This window comes from Jaculus jaculus, chromosome 6 (assembly GCF_020740685.1).
Source record: "Jaculus jaculus isolate mJacJac1 chromosome 6, mJacJac1.mat.Y.cur, whole genome shotgun sequence".
In the NCBI taxonomy this organism is placed as follows: domain Eukaryota; kingdom Metazoa; phylum Chordata; class Mammalia; order Rodentia; family Dipodidae; genus Jaculus; species Jaculus jaculus.
In genome coordinates, this window is record NC_059107.1 from 29,071,746 (window position 1) to 29,090,999 (window position 19,254).

General features: G+C 43.4%; 1 protein-coding gene across 2 annotated transcripts in view; it reads right to left on the minus strand.

Moving 5' to 3' along the window:
- The window catches only part of Nsg2 (neuronal vesicle trafficking associated 2), a 70,168-nt gene that overhangs the window by 40,730 nt on the left and 10,184 nt on the right, over positions 1-19,254 (minus strand). For both annotated transcript variants that reach the window (XM_004665008.2, XM_045153369.1), the window contains exon 3: positions 10,503-10,586. In XM_004665008.2, coding sequence (XP_004665065.1) covers positions 10,503-10,586 — 84 coding nt within the window. The remainder of the gene's footprint in view (positions 1-10,502; positions 10,587-19,254) is intronic.

Consider the following 19,254-nt stretch of genomic DNA (forward strand, 5'->3'; position numbering starts at 1 on the left):
AGCCCCACACACTGAGAGTGCAGGATGTCCGTGGAGCAAGGACTGGCAGCCAGACCACCTTTGGAAGAGCCTGCTTGGCTAAGGATTTTGCAGTTGCCAGTAGGAAGCAGGGAGCCATCAAAGATTGCTCAAGGAAAAAGGCCCTCTGATGATCTATTGTGATTTTGCTTGTCATAGGTCTAGGGACAGGACAGAGTTGGGAGAGTATAACGGTCGGCAAGGAGGAACAACAGAGCCAAGGAAGACTCCCTTAAGATGGCAAACTCAGGCTTCCCTAGACACCCAGCACAAGAGCTAAACTGCCATGCAAATTTAACTCCTCATTATCCCATTTTATGACTGAGAAACACAGGTTTAGGTGAAATGTCTTAGTTCACACAAGTATGGAGACAGCCAATCCCCAACCAATGGGCCTACTGCTTTTAACACAATGGTGTCATGCTAAATCAGCTCCTTGCATAGGCCACCATCTGTAGTGGCTACTGAGTTACTACTGTAACTACTACTGCTACTGTAAATACCCCAATGTCATTGGCATTAAGCCTCCAACAGTTTCAAAACTGGTACGCAGGTTCAGAACAGGCAGCTCTCAGTGGGTAGATGCCAGCTCCAGCTGCCCCTACTTGGGTGCCACAAGAAACAAGAATAGTCACAAGACTTAAGTTACCCTGTACTAGCTTTATTAACAAGTAACTTGACTTAATATAATATTTATTTATCAGGATTTGTTGGAACAAGTAAAGATGAGAAGTCAGCAATAGAAAGCAGCCAAGGCACTTGGGGCTATTGTCTCTCCCATCCCTTCATACAAACTTGAGCCCATTCCTCCAAAGACATTACCCTAGAAATCTTCTGTCCCTGGGAAATGTGCACTCTTTAGATATCAATTAATAGTAATGCATGTGTATGAAATGACTCCCATAGGACACTCATCAGGGAAAAAGAAAACACCTGGGGTGGTTTAAATGCACTGTTGCTCATAAGATCATGTGTTTTGAATACTTGGTTCCCCCCCCTCAAATTTCTGGTGGAAATTTTGGAAAGTTGTGGAGCTTTTAAAAGGTGGAATCTTGTTGAAGGAGGTATGTCACCAGGACCAGGCTTTGCAGTGATGTAGCCCAGCTCTAAGCCCAATAGATAGAAACTTCCTTCTCATTAATGTAGAGATGTGATCCAGGCTTCCTGTTCCTATTATGCTTCCCCTACCATAATTAAACTTCTCCTAATAAACTCTTTCCTCCCATAGGCTTCTTTGGGTTGTGTGTTTTGTCCCAGCAATGAGACGGTAACAGATCTGTTCCAATAATAGTAATAATAATAGAAGCCAGTATCTTTATCCTTATTTACTTATTTATTTTGATTTTTTGAGGTAGGGTTTCGCTCTAATCCAGGCTGACCTGGAATTCACTATGGAGTCTCAGGGTAGCCTCAAACTCACGGTGATCCTCCTACCTCTACCTCCCAAGTGCTGGGATTAAAGGTGTGCACCACCATGCCAGGCTATCCTTATTTTTTAATAAAAATCTTTCTAGAAGTTAAATAACAAACTTTAAATACTATTTTAGCCTTCCTCCGTCAAGTGTACAAATTCTTTCTATGCCAGATTGTGACTCCAATTCCAAGCAGGCAGTGTTTTTAATAACTTGCCTAAAAGCATTCCTCAAAGAAAAAAAAAATGGACAGCAATAAAAACCAAGACAACAGATCATAAAGTAAAATCTCTTATCTTTAGTCACTGCAGTCACTAAATATTAGAATCCCACCAATGGAAGGCAGTCTCTGGGTTCTGAAAAATCAGTAGAATTGAATGACAAAACTATAAATGATCTCTCACATCCCTAGGAATGGGGGAGGGGAGTGGTCAGAAAGAAGATGATAATATGAGCATGTCATCAATGAGAAGGTCACAAGGAAAGCTAAAACCCCAATTTAATGGTAGGATGATTCACCTCACACCAACTTCCTCATGGAGTTCAAGGCTTCTGAGAGTGATAATTTACAGATATTGAAAATCAGGCAGTCAAAGCCGGGCTTTATTAATGTGGAATTCCTTGGTCGGCCACAGGGATTTCATTTGTTTGCTCTCGCACATCCTCATTTATTAAGGACGTCTTTGAGTATTTAGCCTGCTGGCAAGACACTGGCTAGACTCTTGGGGAATGAGGCTGAAGGGGATACTGTGGGACAGAGAGAATACCCCAGGGAGGCTGAGAATGGAGCTAAAAGGGCCTAGGAGGAGATAGGACAGGAGGCAACACTACTGAATGGGAACAGATAGAGGACAAGCAGTGTAGACTTTCCCAAAGGCTGCTGCAACTGGCACTGGAAGGCTGGTTTCAATGTTTCTCCACATCTCTTGTCCTAATGCTGTTAAAGGCAAGGTGAGCAGGACTGAGGTCCGAGACAGAGATCCCGTCACTTGACTTCATTGCGTGGAAATTAACAGGCAGCTGGAAGGTATGGCAGCTCAGCAGCTTGTCCTAAGCAGCAAGTCCCATGTAACTGGGGACTTCTTCCACTCAGCAGCAGCCTCCCACGGGTAGCCTTTCCCACACTGCACACCCCGGGCTAGTTGCACTTGGGGAGACAGCCCATATATCCAGAGCCTGCTTAGTACGGACCAAGGGTAAGCCATCCTGTATCTCTGAGCCTGGTCTCCTCCCACCCCCCCGGCAGATGGAGAGGTAATCCCTCTAGCTGGGTCTTCTGAAGCTGTCCAGTGGACAGCATACAGAAAGTGCCAGTCACAGCAGGGAAGAGAGCAAGAACACAGACGGGTGAATGGGAGAAACAGTAGGAAATCAACACCAAATAATGTTAGGTCTGACATAAATGGAGGGGGGTGTATCTCTTATTTATTTTTATTTTTGGTGGTTGTCTGATTTTAATAATAGCCTATCTACACTTAGTTCTTTAGTAAAGACCACTTCCATAGCACCACCACCTCCACAGCACCCACACTCTCCACAGCACCAACACCCTCCACAGCAACAGCACCCTCCAGACCACCAGCACTTCCACAGCACCAGTATCTGCCACACGAACAGTGCTGTGCATAGCATCCATACCTCCTAGAACAATAGTACCTTCCAAAGCATCACTGTCTTCCACAACACCAACGTCTTCCACAGCAAGGCCACTTTCAAGAGCATTAGTGCCAGCATTGTTGGTGGCACCCGAACCCTCAGTGGCACCCAAATCACCACATCTTCATAGCAGCAGTGCTCATTACCTCTACACCCCCAGTACCTTCTCCAATACCGGAAACTTAGATTTCTCCAGCACCTTCCAAAGTACCACCTCTTTCTGTACCTCCAGCACCCTCCATAGCACCAACATTCTGCCCAGAACCAATGCCCTGTGTGATTTCAGCTTCTTTCATGTCACCAGCACTTCCCAGCACCAGTCTGATGGAGAGTACCCACTCTTCCCAGTGCATCACAACCTGTAGAGTACCAGAACTTCCCAGCAACTTCCAGAACACCAGTGTTTCCATAGACCCAGAACTTTTCACAGTACCCAGAACTTTCCAGAGCACGAACACTGTGGTGATTTGAAGGAAATGTCTCTCATAGACTCATGTGATCTGAATGCTTGGTCCCCAGCCGATGGCAATTTGGGAAGCAGAGCCTTGCTGGAGGAGGTGTATCCCAGTGGGGTGGATCTTGAGGCTTATTAGTCCAGCCATACTGGGTGTTAGCTAGCTACTCATTAGAACTACTTCCTTCCTGTTTATGTGGGCATGTGACCCAGGACCCTAGCTCAAGCCTATCATGCTTTCCACACCACAGGGTAGCTTCCCCTCAAACCTAAGACAAAATAAACCCTTTCCTCCCACATGCTGCTTCTGGTCAAGTGTTTTGTCCCAGCAACAAGCAGGTGACTGCTATAGACACCTTCCACAGGAAAATCACTGTTAGCTGCAGTTCCAGCTCCCAATACCCAGGAAGGAAAGCTCCTCTCTACATGTTCCCATTTGCTCAAATTAGCCTGCTGAAAATGAGCTTTGGGTCTATGGCCTTTTACAATGACAGCAAGAGCTCTGATGGTTTTAGAAGCCAGTCTTTCTCTGCTCATCTTTCTCCCTGCTTTCTTCTCCCTTTCTCCCTCTTCCTATGAACTGCTCTCTCCAGACCAGTCTTGAAATTTGAAGTCACAAGCTATTTCACCTCCATAAAGTAACTGAGATGGCTGGGGGTTAGCTCCTTGTCATTCCTAAGGTTACCTCAGCCCTGGGCAGTATGGCTCATAGGGAAGAGATCCAGCAACCCTTTACCAGCACCAAGCTCTCTAAGGCTAACTGTAAAATCTATCTTCCAGCCTCGCTTCTCTAGCTGAAATCCCCATCCTTAGCTCCAGACACACTAGCTAGCCTTAAAGGTAGCACGATGCTTTGAATGTAAAACATTCCCCATGGGCTCATGTGTTTAAATACTTGGACCTTAGCTAGTAGAGCTGCTTAGGAAAGTTGCAGAGTGATGACAAAGTGGAGCCTTGCTGGAGGAAGTGAGTTTCTGGGAGCAGGCCTTGAGTTTTCATAGCCTGACTTGGCTTTCTGTTCACACTCGACATCCTCACTAAATGTAATGTGATCAAATGGCCTCCTGCTCCTGATGCTCTGCTGTCTTCTCCACCACAGTGAAATGTGTCCCCTTGAAACTAAAGGAAGAATAAACCTTTTCCTTCCTTAAGCTATTTCCTGTCAGGTATTTGTTACAGTAATTAGTAAATATCTAGTACTGGTGGCAAGGTTGCCTTCTCCACCCACCATGACGGCTGACTATTTTTTTTTTTGGCTCAGCCTACTGCATTGGTGGAAGGTCTGCCCCAGGCCCACTCCAAGGAACCTGCACCAAGGAGTCTCCCAACTGCATCTCCAAGGAGAAACAAGTTCTGTGATTTTACTCCCATAACAGCCTCCCCTGGATCCCTGAGCCCCAGCGCTAACTCAGCAAGACCCTCAGACTTCCTCATTACCACCACAGCCTCCTCCCTCCTTCTCACCCTGCGCTCCAGACAGCAGATGCTTTCTCTACACAGCCCGGAGGGAGCTCTCCGACGACAGCAGAAAACCATGCTAATTAACTCTTCAAGCTTTGCATAAGCAAATGAGAATCTGCTTCATTCCTCCATTTCTTTTTTGTTTTATTTTGTTCCAAAAGATAGGGCCCTTTCCCACCTACACCTGACACTTGGTGCTAACGATAGGCTGCCAAGAAACCACAAGCTTCTTTCTTCCCAACCTCCAGGGCCAACTGGGCCAAACTGTGCTGGGGGACTTCCATAGGCCTGGAGCCTGGCAGAGTTGATCTGTTTGCTTAGCTGACTCATCTACTCTAAGTGGCAATTACCTACTGCAGGCAACATGGCTGGAAAGAAAGGCCAGGCAAGCTCAGCTTTGGTGTCAGCTCTGCCACTGGGAAGTGGCAGTGGGTAGGGGGGAGTAGCATGCATTTTCCCACTGAGCCATAGTTCCCTTTTGAGATATAGGGGAGTATATAAGGGGATTGACCTCCCAGTGGATGCCTGGGACTTCAGCTTATACGTATAATCTGGCTGTGTGTTTCCTACACATGTATACCTAAAAGAAAGTTTAGTTTGTAAATCAAGCACAATAAAAGATTAACAATGAAACACCATATATCTTAGTAACATCAGCATACATTTTTTTCTTCCTCGTTAAGCAAGTCAAGAATTTTTGCCTTATTTTCATCTATGGAAACATTTCACAGCTGCACATTTTCACTGTAACATTCTGGTTTTTATGTTTTGGGGCTATTGTACATAAAATAAGCACAATTTGAACATAGGTACTGTGATAACATGACAGACAGTCTGATAATTAAAACAGATACTATTCTCATTAAAACAGATATATTCTCATTCACTATGAGAAGCAAGGGGTGCACACAGCACACAGCTGAGGGCTGGACATAGTAGGGCAGCATGAGATTTCATTGTGTTAGTCAGAATGGTATATATTTGTAACTGAAGGATTTATTTCTGGAACTTTCCAATTCATTTTTTTGGCTCTCTGTTGACTATGGTAAGTAACTATGACTGGAGAAAACGTGACTGAGGCTGAATACAGACTGCAGTTTGTGAGAGTCACAGTAAACACGGTGAGCCAGTCTTAGCAGAGGCAAACATGGCCCTATCCCACCCCTGGTAATACAGCCAGACAATATTTTAATACACATCTTTCTATACTGCTTTTCCTCTGTTTTTTTTATTTGGGGGGAGGGGTTATAATTTCAGTTCTAGAACATGTACTATTTTAATCTCTGCTTTTTTTTTTTAAATTCAACATTTCTTGCCCAAATTATTACATGTCTTCATAGCCATTGTTTAATATGGCTGTTGGGTAAAGAATGTTTCCATTAAAAAGCCTTAATACTCCATTTGGTAAAGGATCAAAATATATTTAAATAATTCTCATTTTTGTCTGCTTATTGCAACAACACAAGCCCATAAGTTGTATAAAATTGGGAAAGAAAAAGAAAAAATAACTGTAAAGAGATGTAACTGTACCATGAGCCTATATTCAGAATAAACAACTCTTTGAAAACAGGTGATTCTTAAGAAATCATAAAACATTCTATCATAGAGGTAGGTTTTTACTAATGGAATCAAGAGAGAGACTTAGAGAGTCTAACATTGTCCAAGTGAATATTCTTGTATGTCACCCTAGGCATATGTATTGCGACCTCTGACATCAGGCCTGGTGCCCATGCTGTCACTAAGACCCTCAGCTTTCCCTCAGACCTCTGCTCATTCCTGCAGGCACAAGTTCATTCCTGTGTGTAGCTGGAGCTAGGCCCTCAATCTCTGTGGGACAGAAGTTGAAGTGACAGTAATGAATAGTCCCCACCTTCGGAAAAAGCTGACATCCACTCCCCATGAGTGCACATTCCCCTCCACCAGGACATGAAAAACTATCTGTCAGGTTTGTACCACCATGACATCAGCTTGCCTTTGCCTCGGTCTTTTCGGTGTTTGTGTCAACCCTAGCCATCGGCTCAAAACTGTGTTTCCTCATAAATCCTCAGGCTCACCCTGCCAGCTGCTCTACTATAGATTTAGTGCGAAGAAAACTTTCAAGAGCAGAAAAACACCACTATGTTTATCCATGCACCCAACTCAGTCCTCAAATGACCAACCCAGGGTTGTTTCAAAGCTGCCCATCCCCAGTGGTCACCAGTGGACACCAAATAGCCTGATTCATTATGAAATCCATTCTGTTTGAGCCTCAGCAATTTTCATATATTCCATTCTCACAGTTACCACAATACCACCTCCACTAGAGAAATAAAGTTCATTGATCTGCTTGTGACATCTAGCTAATACAACAGGTAAACAAGACAAATTCAACCAGCCTGTTCCCAATCTCCAGCCACAGACCCACTCGTCCGTTCCATGGCTGCATTTGACTCCTAATTGCCTTTTGGTCTGCCTGTCACTAAACCTTGTCTGAACTGTTGAGTTTTACTTAGCTTAATAATTCTCTATCTCCCTCTTGACCACTATTCTCCATTGGTCAGGTAAAAGACACTGTGATTTTTCTAATCCACCAAATTCAGACCCACCTCGGGATTTATCTCAACAGCCCACAAAGCTCAACACTGTCTGCACCCTCGCCACTTTCCTTGACTCACCTGCTTTCTTCCCAACCAGAGAACCCAGCCTTGTTCCTGATGAAGCTTCCTTCAAGCCTAGGTGCCTTTACATAAGCTGTGCTCTCCTAAATTAATAGCTCCTGGGTGTTAACTTCGCCCCCACACTTCCCTGCAGCTTTTCCCTTTTATCCTTATAGCATGTATCATAGCTTCCATAAGCCATAAACTTCACAGCCAGTCTTTCTGGTGACCCTCCACCAAGAAACACAAAAGCAATCGTTAGGTTTGTACCACCAAGAAGTCAGCTCTTCTTTCCTTTGTCTTTGTTTCAACCTTAACCATTGACTAGTTTGTGTTTCTCTGTACATTTCTGTCATATTTTCTGAAGATTGTAGTGAAAAATAAGGAAGGAATGGACAGTAAAAATGATACTAATAAAAGATATTTATCACTTAGAAAATTCGTCAGAATATTCTAGAATATAAGATAGCATGAGTAGGGCACTTGTCCTTTGAGTAACCTCAACGATAAAGAGCGTATGGCTTCAGAAGTCCCCCAGAAATAGCCTGTTCACTTTCTCACTCTGCAGTGGTCCCTTGTGTTACCTTATCAAGAAACTGATCATAAGCAAAGAGGCAACCTACAGAATGGGAGAAAATCTTTGCCAGCTATATATCTGACAGAGGATTAATATACAGGATATACAAAGAACCCAGAAAACTAAATAATAACACATCAAACAACCCAATTAAAAATGGGCTTGGGAACTAAATAGAGAATTCTCAAAAGAAGATACACAGATGCCATATAAATATCTAAGAAATGTTCTACATGCGTGGCCATCAGGGAAATGCAGATTAAAACTACTTTGAGATTTCATTTCACTCCTGTCAGAATGGCTATTATCGAGAAATCAAATGTCAATAAATGCTGGCAAGGATGCAGAAGAAAAGGAACCTTCTACACTGTTGAGGGGACTGTAATCTGGTGCGGCTATTGTGGAAATCAGTGTGGAAGTTCCTAAGGCAGCTGAAAATAGGTTTACCGTATGACTCAATTATAGAACTCCCAGGTATATATGCTAAGGACTCATTGCACTACCTTGGAGACACTTGCAATCCATGTTTATTGCTGTTCTATTCACAATAGCTAGGAAATGAAACCATCCTAGATGTCATTCAACTGATGAGTGGATAATGAAGGTGTGATACATTTATATAATAGAGTTCTATTCAGCAGTAAAGAAAAATGAAATTATGAAATTTTCAGGGAAATTGGTGGACCTGGAAAGAGTTATATTTGGTGAGGTAATCTAGGTCCAGAAAGCCAAGCACTGCATGTTCTCTTTCATATGTGGATCTTAGCTACAAATGTTAGGACTTGTATGTGAGTTGGAATAAAACTAGGTAGCAGAGGCCAGTAAGTTAGAAAGGAGATACAAGGGAGGGAGGAGAGAGGAGGACTTAAGAGGAAGGTATTGTATATATGTAAGTAGATGAGCAGAAAAGAGCAGATGGGCAGAAAGGACTAAGTGATGTCAGGAGAAGAGATTGAGTAAATGAAGGGTGGGGGAAGGGTTAATCAAAATCTAAGAGGGTATGAATAAGTCATATGGAAACCTACTTTTTTGGAAAATGGTGCATACAGAAGCCATAGATTGTTACTAGAAAATTTTCAGTGCCAGGGATGGGATACCTTCCATTGAGTTATTGACCAGGGAGGTCCCTGATGTCCCCAAAACATTACAGGCCATTGACAAGGCTCTTAGTTTCCCACTAGGAATAAATGCAAAGACCCTATTGTTGAAGACTCCACATACTTGGGCTGCAAAGTCATTGAGAAATCTTGTTGAAGCTGAGCTGTAAAGCTCTTCCCTATTGACTAGCTTACAGGAGGCTGGTAAAAACTATACTGGGGCTAGAGAGATGTCTTAGCAGTTAAGGCATTTGCCTGCAAAGCCAAAGGATCTTGGTTCAATTCTCCAGGACCCACATAAGCCAGATACACAAGGGGGTGCATGAATCTGGAGTTTGTTTGCAGTAGCTGGAGACCCTGGCATGCCCATTCTCTTTCTCTCTCTCTCACCCTCTTTCTCTCAAATAAATAAATAAAATATGTTTTCTGAAGAAACTATACTGCATGCAGCTCCATGGGAGACAGAGAAGTCATCACTGGAGATAAACAACAGTGTATGCTGCAAGCTTTAAGTTTGGCCAGCCAGGCCAAATGAGCCAACAGGTGCAATAGTGGCATGTCTGTTTTGGGGAAAACCAGCTGCTCTCTAATTGGACTGGAGGCCTGCTCCATGGGAGGGAATACATGCCTGATACTGAAAGCCTAAGATGGGGGAAGTCATTAGCTCTAAGGGTATAATGCATACTGATGTTTGGTTAAATGCATATATTATGCACACCAAACTGCCCAGTAAGCACTTTTCTTAATGTTCATACCCATATAATAATGCCACTCTCACTTTTGTTTAGAGAAGCTTCTCTTTTCAGATGGTGGTGACGAAGTGTCAGAGGAATGCTCAGCATTGAAACATCTCTATCACACCTTCCAAAGCTCAGGGTCCAGAAGATGTGGCAGGAAGCATTTAAGAGCCAAAGGAAGGCTAGGACTGCTTACAATGCACTCTGCCAGACACAAAATGGCCTGGATATCCATGACCTCACAGTGCCTGACACTACCTACACAAGACCATCATAATAGGAGGAAAAGATGATGACATCAAAATAAATGAGAGACTGATTGAGAGGGGGAGGTGGATATGATGGAGAGTGGAGTTGTGAAGGGGAAAGTGAGGGGGGAGGGAATTATCATGGTTTATTGTATAATTATGAAAGTTGTCAATAATTTTAAAAAATTAAGAAAAAAGAAACTGACCGTAAATTCTGCTATCTTTGGCACCCGGAACTTCCCTTTGTTCTTCTGTTCTGGTTGGTACTCTGTTCTTGTCTTCACAATCACCTGAAATGTTCAAACAGAGTCGTCATGAGTGGAGACTTAAAGCATTTCTCTCCCCTGTTTCTTTTCTGTCATACCAGAATTTGATATCTAGCTCATAAAAATCAAGAAATAAATACCCTCCTTCCAAACACACACCAGAAAAATTTCAAATGACATATAATGCTTTCACATTCCAGCAAACATTGGTCACAGTTTTGATTTTACCTTACCATCTGCTTGTGCATACTACGTATACACATATATGTACACAATATATACCCTGTTTTGATTAAATCAATTCATACATTAGGATCTAGTCTATACTCCACCTTGGCTATAGAGTGCTATGTCCTTTTCAAGTCTTCTAGTTTTCAATGTATACCAATATATGGCTTTGGTTGGTTGGTTAGGTGGTTCTGGGTAGGAAAGCCAGGGCCAGTGTCAGCTAGGCACATGAAATTCTCTCTTACTGATACCCCAGCTCTTCATTTTGATTTTTAATGTAGTATGTTTCACTATGCATGTGCACTATAATTTACCTTTGTTAAATGGTTAGACCATTTCCGGTTTGGACTCTAGAGATGAGTTATGTCATGTTAGCATGATTAGAGCACTTGTCCTTTGTTAGCCTTAATTAACCCATTTCCATATGATTTGGGAGCTTGTGGAAGAAAAATATAGAAGTCTGTTCAGCCTATGGTACCATCTTATCTTACTAACGTCTCTTAAGACGATGTGCTGTCAACGTGACGAGGCACTTATGGAACTCAGTCCCACTGTGCAGGCAGAGTGGGAGCACAGGAAAGCTGATGGATCATCAGTAGCTGTTGCCATGTGCGGCAGCACAGAGAGGAGCACCGAAACTGCCTGAGCCTTCAGGCCCCACCTGAGAACATGGACAGCAATTGTAATCATAACCCCTACTTAACCCTTTACGAGGTGAAATGAAAGGGATGAGTGTTTTAAACCAAGTCTCTGTGCAGTGGGAAAGGCCCGTGAGCCCCGATGTCAACACCACGTAGCCCAGACGAAAGGAGAGATCACTACGATGAACTGAGCATCTGACATGCGGCACTTAACCAGCTGGTCGGGAGACTCTGGGCCCTGCTTCATATGGAGTGCCCCCTGGCCTGACCTTACTGCTGTGTCCCGCTCTCTTGGCGGTCCCCTCCTCTCAACAACAAAAAGATAGCCTCTGGCTTCTTTCACTAGGGAAGCAGTGCAATCAAACTCAGGCAAGGGCTTGTGAGAGAAGGGAAGGGAGGGAGGCGCCACTATTTGTGTGTTCTTACATTCTGGGGCGGAGTCCGTCTCATGCTTAGAAGATCTCAGAAAGCACTGGAGGGCTGCACAGAGACCCTCCACTGGCTTGATGCACTAACCTGCCATGCTATGACAGAGCTACAAAGTTGAGACCTGAGTCCCAGTGACAGTCAACAAGACACTGAAGACTTTAGTTCTGCAGCCACAAGGAACTGAATTCTTGCAAGAAAGAGCTTGAAGAAGATCCAAGTGCCAGATGAGAATGGAGCCCAGCCATCATCTGACTTCAGATTTTGAGATCCTGAGCAGAGGACCTAAGTGACCCATTCTCAGGCTGTCTTACAGAATCTGTGATGCAAGCAATCCGTGTTGCCTTAAGAATGCAATAGGAAGGGAGTCCTCCTTCCCATTTTGCTAAGCCTGTCTCCCCTACCTCTTGGATCCCTTCCTGCCTAATATCTACCACCCACAGCCTGGTCTCCAGCACCTTACCTCACATACCAGATGTGAAGGTACATTTGCTTCTGTGTCCTTCCTAGATTGTGCGAATGGAAAGGATGCTATATTCTGGCTACATGCTGAACCAATTGATAGAATTAAAAATATTAATGTTTAGATGAGACAATGAATAATAATTAATAGACATCACTTTAATAGTCCCAACAGTAAACATTTTTGAATTTTTATTTTTTTCCATTTATACAAGTTTATCATATATATATATGGAGAGAGAGAGAATGGACACACCAGGGACTCTTTCCACTGCTACAAACAAGCTCCAGACACATGTGCCACATTGTGCATCTGAGTTTAAGAGGGGACTGGGGACTTGAACTCAGGCTTGCAGACTTTGCACGAAAGTAGCTTTCATCACTGAGAAATCTTGGAAGCTGCTATTTTTCCCATTTTTTGACATTTTCATATATGTACATAATGTATTTTAATCTTATTCTTCCAATTCTTTCTTTTCCCCCCTCTCATTAACACCCTTTGCCTTTCCCATTAATCCTCATCTTACTTTCATGCCTTTTAAAAAACCCACTGAATTTCTTTAGGATTGCTTGCATGGTCATGGGTAGGAGGTTATTTACCCCAAAGTGAGCATCTCTTCTCTTCCTCCATCAAAAGCTCCATGATGTTTCTTCTAGAGCCAAGCACTTTATCCACTGAGCCATCTCCCCAGGCAATGCTCCTTTTAGAAACTCACCCTTCCTCACTATGTGGCAGCCTTGTAGTTTGGTGGGATCTACTCCTCCCTTAATGATGAGCCATGTCACTCAGTTTGAGCCAATGAGATGTGAGGAAGCATTGACTAGGGCCTTGTGGGGGAAGGCCTCCTTGTTTCTGTGAGTGTTCCTAGGAAGATGCTTTCCCATTGGATGCTGTGGGACAGACTTAACTGCTATAGGGAACCAGGAGGAAACAGAGGCAGCACAAAATGATGTCTGGCCTGATGATATAATTTTCCTCTAGACCACACTGTGGCAGTTTCAATGAAATGTACCCACATAGGCTCATGTCCCCACCTAGAGGCAATTAGGGATAGTGGTGGAGCCTTTGGAAGGAGGACCCTTGCTAGTGGATATGTGTTCCTTAGGGACAGACCTTGAGGTTTGTTATTGCAGCCCACTGGATGTTCACAGCTGTTCATTCTTGCTGCTTCCTTCTAGCTGATGTGACAAGATGTGATGTGCAGTTTTCGGCTCTGCCATGCTTTCCCTACCATGGCGAAACATCCTTCTGAAACTGTGAGCTGAAATTAACACTTTCCTTCCTTCTGCTACTTCTGGTAAGTAACTGCCACACACACATTGCTTGAAGCCAGTAATAGGGCAAATACATACTGTAAACCCTGATCTATTTTTTGTATTTATTTATTGGAAGAAAAAGAAAGAGGCACAGAGAAAGAGAGAGAGAGAGAGAGAGACAGAAATGGGTGTACTAGGGCCTCTAGCCACTAAAAATGAACTTCAGACATATGTGCCACCTTGTATATCTGGCTTACATGGGTACTGGGGAATTGAACCTTGGTTCTTAGGCTTTGCAGACAACAGTCTTAACTGCTAAGCCATCTTTCCAGCCCATAAGCCCTGATCCAATTTGATATATCTATTCTGCTGCTTGAGATGATAAGCTTTGTATCTGATACAAATGTCTTCCAAGAAAAGCAATTAAAAGTGAACCAAAATCTATTAGAATTTTGTAAGATAGACAGATACTATATAAGCATACCAAAATCCATATATTTCCTAGGGATCAATGGGAAGTTGGCCATATATGTATATGGGATCCATCAAAAGATAGCATGTAAGAACATTCTAAGCAGATATATTAATAATGGCTTCAAACTGGGGACAAGCCAAATGTCCACCAAGAGGAGGATGGACACATGGCCTGTTCATAAAGCACAAATTTAACATGAAAATCTTGCAGGTCCACAAGTGAATCCCATTGGCATCATGTTAAACAAAAGAAATCAGACCCCTAAAAGACATTTTTTTTTTCTTTTTCTTTGGTGTTTCCAGTTTGGGTCCCACTCTAGCCCAGGCAGGGCTATGTATTTATTATGTAGTCTCAGGGTGGCCTCGAATTCACAGTGACCCTCTTACCTCAGTCTCCCAAGTGCTGGGATTAAAGGGGTGCACCACCACGCCTGGCCCCAAGGACTTTTTATATACTGTAGGATTTCACTGACATGAGCTTCAAATATATGTATACATAACATGTAACGAACTTACGTAATATAGGTGATCTTAGTTTTTGGCCACAGGACTTCATTTCTATAATTTGGTTGCTATACAGGTGATCTTTATTTCAAATATGCACATATCCCATTTGCAGTGACGGTGTTAGAAGATGCTGAATTCGGGCCAAGTTGGAGCCAGGGTGCTCTCTTCAAATCCATACCCTGGTTTACCTCTGAACTCTGATGAAATATTGTTGTGTCTTGGATAGTTTTCTAATAAAAACATTTTTTTAGCTTGGAGACAAGCCCAAGAACAATCAAGTCCAATGCCTGGCATATGAGCCCTCCTCTTCTGTTCCAATTTTTAGCAAAGCCATTTTTTTCCTCAAAAGCATCCCCATGTGGGAGTGCTAGTTTTCTAGAGCCCCATCTCCATTGCAAAAGACCTTGTCCCCTCTGTTTGCAACTAAAGGTACTGACCTTATTTCTTTGGGCTCTCAGAGAGATGATCCCCATCTCACCTGGACCTCATCAGCTTTACCCACTCAGCAGAAACTGAATTTGGAATGTCTCATTTTGATCCTTCCCAGAAACCTGAAGCAGAGGTTCTCTCTGCTGGACAGTGGCAGCCCATGCCACCCTGGTAGCCCTATGACCAGAGGGGAAGTGACTCCACAGAGCCCAGTGTTGCCAAGCTATGTTGTTTAGGGAAGCTGCACAGATCATATACATTTATGATATACATATCATATACATTTATGACTTAGGATATTTCAAAATCAGACGATTTCACTTTCTGAATACAATCCTACTGTAAGTGAACAGCTTGCTCTTCCCATTCTTGTGGAGACATTCTGCTTCTGTGGCCCATGGTTCTCTTCTCCCACTGACCAACCCTCCTCAACTCTCCTCCTCAAGCTCTTTCTCTCCCAGATGGCCTCTTTAAGCTGGGTGATAGCAGGAATTTCAAAGCTAGTTTGTGGCCACTCTGTCCTTCCACAAACACAGCTCAGGTGTCCTCACTCGTTCCCATGCTGAAGCATAAGCCTGTCTTTCATTTCTATGTCCTTTCATTGTATATCTCCATCCAGACTCCCCACTGCACTCACTTTCATCTATTGGATATTTGTTGTTAGGTTCTTACACCCAAATTTACCATGGCCACAATCAAATTCCAAAGCCCTGACCTACCTTTTCTAATTATAACATTTTTATGCTTATGGAATCTGAGCTCAGAACACAGCATTTAGACTCACCATTTCTATGACAAATAAAATATCTACAGCCAGGTTTGGTGGCACACATCTTTAATCCAAGCACTCAGGAGGCAGAGGTAGGAGGATTGATGCATGTTCAAGCCCAGCCTGGAACTAAAAATTAAGTTCTAGGTCAGCCTGGGCTAGAAGTGAGATCCTACCTTGAAAATTGAAACAATAAAAACTAAAAGTAAATCTCTTGTGATTCCTTCCTTCCCTTCAGTTTCCACATCCATTCCCCCAGTCCATCCATCCCAACTGCATTTTCCTCAAAATCTTTTCAAACTGATCTATTTGTTTATTATACTTGCCCCCCCACCCAAGCTTTCCTCACTTTCCCATTAACTTGGCTCTGGCTGGCTTCCTTACTCTATTCTATTCCTTCTTCCTCAGACCCACAGAGTAGATCTTTCCAGTCTGAGAGAGTAACATAGACTGACAAGCATTCAGAAGACAGCCAGGAGGCTGCCATCTGACAGAATCTCAGTGAGGCAACTTTGAGCAGCCATAGAATGGGGCAGTGAGGGGAGGGGAATGGCGGGGTTGATGCTGGAGAGCAGCAGGAGCTGTAAAGTCCACTCTAAGCACCCTAGAGACAGCTCCAAGGACAGTGATGAACAAGAGAAGTGTCTCCAGATGTGAGTGCAGAGGAGCAGTCCTGGTCACAAAGACGATGCCTTGGGGATGAGGAGAGAAAACAGAAGCCCAGTGAAATGACTAACTAAATTGTCATCCAGAGCTGCATGAAGCTTGGTTCTTAAGGATTTGAGTCACAAACACTTCCTTTCTTTATATAAAGGATACAATAACAGTTCCTTGTTCTGGTATGAAGCACCATCAATATTAGTCAATCACTATTAATTTGCACATTGGAGGGATCAGCCTGCCAAAAGAGATGGGGGGGGAATGTGATGGTTTGATCCGAAATGTCTCCCATGGCCTCGCATGCTTGTGATTAAGCCTCCTACTCAATCTCCAGATGGCTGAGGCCTTGGAAGGTGTGTCACTGGGAAAGGACCTGGGGGTTGATTAGTTTAGTGTCAGAGTGTTCAGAGTCAGATCAGATCATTCTTGTTACTACCTCCCAGCTGGTGTGACAAGATGTGATGCGCATCTTGCGCTCTGCTATGCTGAAACTTCCCCTGTAAGCCTGACATAAACCCTTTCCTTCCATATGCCGCTTAGAGGTGGGTGTTTTGTCCCAGCAATGAGAAGGCAACTGTGTGTGTGTGTGTGTGTGTGTGTGTGTGTGTGTGAGAGAGAGAGAGAGAGAGAGAGAGAGAGAGAGAGAAAGAGAGAGAGGGAGGAGGGGGAGAGGGAAGGAGTGAGAAACAGAGAAATTTGCAAATGAAAACCTCTATTCTATACATTCTTCTTTTACCTGCAGTTATAAAACGGATCATAAGAGAACCCTAAGTGCCTTCATTTATAACATAAATGAGAAGTGGAGAATAACAACAAAAATATCATTCCTAGTTTTTTTTTAAATCATTATTAAAAGTCACAGAGGAGTGCTCAGCACTGCAGTATCTCTATCACACCTTCAATGGCTCAGGGTCCATTGCAGAAGAAGTGGTGGAAAAAATGTAAGAGCCAAAGGAAGGGTAGGACTCCTTACAACGTGCTCCTCCAGACAAAAAAGGGTGTGGATATCCGTGACCTCACAGTGCCTGACACTACCTACACAAGACCATCATAAGAGGAGGAAAAGATCATGACATCAAAATAAAAGAGAGACTGACTGCGACGGGAGGGGATATGAATGAGAATGGAGTTTCAAAGGGGAAAGTGAGGGGAAGGAGGGAATTACCATGGGATATTGTTTACAATCATGGAAGTTGTTAATTATAAAAAATAAAAGACATTTTAAAAAGTCATATTTTAACAGACATTTGAAAAATGAGACTCCAGGTTTCCAAAAACCACTGTGGATATGGGCACAGCAACTTTGTTTTCTTTTCATATCTACACATTGGTCCCCCATTATTCCATCACCTGCTAATATGAAGAACATAATTTAACAGAACTGGCACTGTGAAAATGGGATAAATTATTCATCCCAAAAGGATCCTTCATCTTATAACTCCTCCTTCACTGGCCAGACCAGATAATAATACATGATGGTTCAGATGACTCAAAGTATACAGATCATAAAACTTTAAAATACTACTTCCAGGGATTATCAATAATGAAGAGGTTCCCACATGCGAAGCTCTGGGATTAGAGGAACCATAAGTAAAAGTGAAAGGAGCGAGATTGTATTTGTATAAGCACAGGCCCAAGGTAAAAGAAGGAGACCTCCTCTGAATCTCAGCTCCTCCCTGTGGAGGGCCTGGGCTGGCCTGACTGCAGAACAGAGAGCAAGGCCTCTGGCTGGACCAGCCTGGCTCCATGCTGGGCACCCTGCCTGCCTCTCCCTTAAAGTCATTGCTGTTAGCCTCACTTTTCGTCACCCACCCATGCCCCAGTGACTGGAAGTGGTTGCACCAGTCTGCCAAGTCAACAAATCCTGCTCTTTCCCAGGTTTGGTCCTATAGTCTTGTATCTCAGCAAGCTTTTTCATCCACCCTGTGAGATGCCAGTAATTATCCTAAACAGCAGAAATGATGCCACATCATTACATGGCCACTAGGAAGCAGAGCCAAGACTTAAACTAGAGCTCAGATTCTTTTTTTCTTTTTTTAAAAATGTATTTACTTGGTGGAAGGAGTTGAAGAGGGGGACAAGGAGAAGGGGAAGGGACACACCAGGGCCTTCTGCAAATGAGCAAAAGAATTCAAGACACACTTTGTGCATCTGATTTCATGTGGGTACTGGGGGATCAAATCTGGTTTGTCAGGCTTTGCAAGCAAGCACCTTTCACTGCTGAGCCATCTCTCCAACCTGTGAAGTCAGATTTAAATACCATCTGACAGGGTTCAGTCCTATGTATATTGAGGTGCAATGGAGGGGCAGGGATGAATCCTCACTTGTAAACTTTCTGTTTGCCTCCCCTGCTCCTCATCCAATACTCTCTCCTGGGTTTGAGTATTTCCTGGGATCCTAAGACCTGGCCTTGTGTACAGAACACAAGTAATGCATCAATGCTTATGGAGCTACTGCCAGTGAGATATAATGCCATCAACTCAACAAGTGGGGAGACCGGAGCTCAGACAGAAAGAAGAGGGATTTGGTTCAGGTCACACAGTAAGGCTGAGTCAAAAGCAGAACTCTAACATGATGCTGCCTGCTCCCAGTCTGGTCTCTTTCTAGGCTCTTTGCTAAGACCTTGTTTTCTCAGAGGTAACATGTAAGTTTGGTCAGCATGGCCTCAAATGAACCACTTAGATCCCAAAGTCTGTTAATTTAATCTGATAGCAATGCAGAGTAAGAGCAAGATGAGGGGCCACAGTGCTCTCCAGGAACAGGGCACCTGATGCAGGGACTGAACTGACAATGATATTAACAAAAACAAGAAGAACAATGGTAGCTTTGGGGTTGAGCA